The sequence below is a fragment of the Aureococcus anophagefferens genome (genome assembly GCF_000186865.1).
Source record: "Aureococcus anophagefferens unplaced genomic scaffold AURANscaffold_4, whole genome shotgun sequence".
NCBI classification, from domain to species: Eukaryota; class Pelagophyceae; order Pelagomonadales; family Pelagomonadaceae; genus Aureococcus; species Aureococcus anophagefferens.
The window spans coordinates 835,072-836,778 of record NW_008705564.1 but is presented as its reverse complement, the minus strand read 5'-3'; the positions used below and the strand labels follow the sequence as shown (position 1 = coordinate 836,778).

At 71.2% G+C, this 1,707-nt stretch overlaps 1 protein-coding gene across 1 annotated transcript in view; it reads left to right on the top strand.

Annotated features, from left to right (window-relative positions):
* Positions 1-14: 14 nt before the first annotated feature.
* AURANDRAFT_62065 (hypothetical protein) overlaps positions 15-1,707 on the top strand; it is a gene marked incomplete at both ends in the record, with an annotated part of 6,580 nt that continues 4,887 nt past the window's right edge. Inside the window, one exon of the mRNA XM_009036412.1 lies at positions 15-1,700. Within this exon, the coding sequence (XP_009034660.1) occupies positions 15-1,700 (1,686 nt within the window). The remainder of the gene's footprint in view (positions 1,701-1,707) is intronic.

Genomic DNA, 1,707 nt, shown 5'->3' with positions numbered 1-1,707 from the left:
GGGCAGCCCCGACGATGGAGGCGCCGGCCCCCGCGCCCCGGGGTCGCAGTGCCCCCGACGACGCGTCGTGCGCGTCCAAGTCGCAGGCGTCCATCGACCTCAGCGAGCTCTTCAACCCGAGCGCGCTGACGCGCCTCCTCAGGCAGCTGAACGACCAGATCGACGGCCAGCGCGACCAGATCGTGTTCCTCGAGGAGCAGTCCATCGCCAACGCGGCCTTCCGGGAGATGTGGGCCCAGGACCGCGCCGAGTTCCGCGCGGCCCTCGCCGTGGCGACGGAGGAGAACAACAAGAAGATCAACGAGGCCATCGGCGCGGCGGCCGCATCCGTCTCCGACCTGAGGAAGACGTACAACGAGGAGCGCGCGTTCCGGCGCATCTGCCACTTCGCGGCGCACCGCACGGAGATCATGCAGCGGGAGAAGTGGGAGACCTGGGCCCGCGCCTGCCGCGAGATGCGGCTCTGGGACAAGCGGCGCGCCGTCTTGATCCGCATGGGCAACATGAACGAGAAGCGGCACCAGACCTTCGGGATGACGCGCTGGAGGGAGCAGACGGCGCGCGCGCGGGACGCGGCGACGATGCACAACGGGGCGAACGCGCTCATCGACGCGCTGTACGTCAAGCGGGCCGTGCGGCGGAGCTTCCGCCACTGGGTCGAGTGCGTCTTGCTGGAACAAATTTCCGACGCGTTCGGCGGCGTCGAGATCGTCACGTCGGCGCACCACGAGCAGGTGCTCTCCGTCGCCGAGGCGGCGGCGAAGCCCTACGTCGGCCGCGCGGCGGCGGCGGCGGCGGCGGGCAACTTCGGCGAGGCCTTCAAGCAGGCGCACCTCGGGACGATGCAGGTCGTCAAGGTCATGTCGTCCGAGCAGGACATGGCGCGCCAGCGCGACCGCGAGGCCCTGGAGGGCGAGTGCGAGAACATCCGCAAGGCCCTGGCCACCGTGTCCGCCGCGGCGGAGGAGAAGCGCGCCCTCGAGGCGAAGAAGGCCCTCGACCGCGGCAACGAGCGCTTGGACAAGCAGCTCGCGACGACGCGGCGCCAGATCGACGGCAAGATCACGGAGCGCATCACGGAAGCGCTGGCGCAGGTGGAGGCGAACGCCGCGGGCCACGCGGAGCGCGCCGAGGCGCGCGCCAAGGCCGCGGACCAGCGCGTCGCGGCGAAGCTCCAGGCCGCGGACGACAGGGCCATGGCCGCGGCGCACGACGTCGAGGCGCTCGTCCACGGCTGCGAGGCCCAGGTCGACGCCGTGGACGCGAAGGTGCTCGAGGTCAACGACTACGTCGCCTACGTGGAGCGGAGCCTGCGCACCGTCTACGAGGACCTGCGGAAGCACAACCTCTGGGAGACGATGCGGCGGCGCGACGCGGACGACGCGGGGCAGGTCTTCGTGAGGGCCGCGTTGGGTCTCACGGTGCAGGCGGCGACGCGGCGCGACAACGACGAGAACCTCGCCTTCATGGCCGAGGTGCGCGCGGCCGAGGATTCGCTGGCGCGGTTGATGGGCCAGTCGGCCAAGCAGATGTCGCGCGCGCAGACGCTGGTCTCCGAGGCGAAGCGGAACCTCGCCGTCGAGCAGCAGATCCGCGGCGTCTACGAGGACGCGGCGCCGAGCTCGCCCGGGTCCGTGCCGCAGAACGTGCACCACCACCACCACCACCCGGCCCAGAAGCACTTCCACAAGGCGCCCAGCGTCCAAT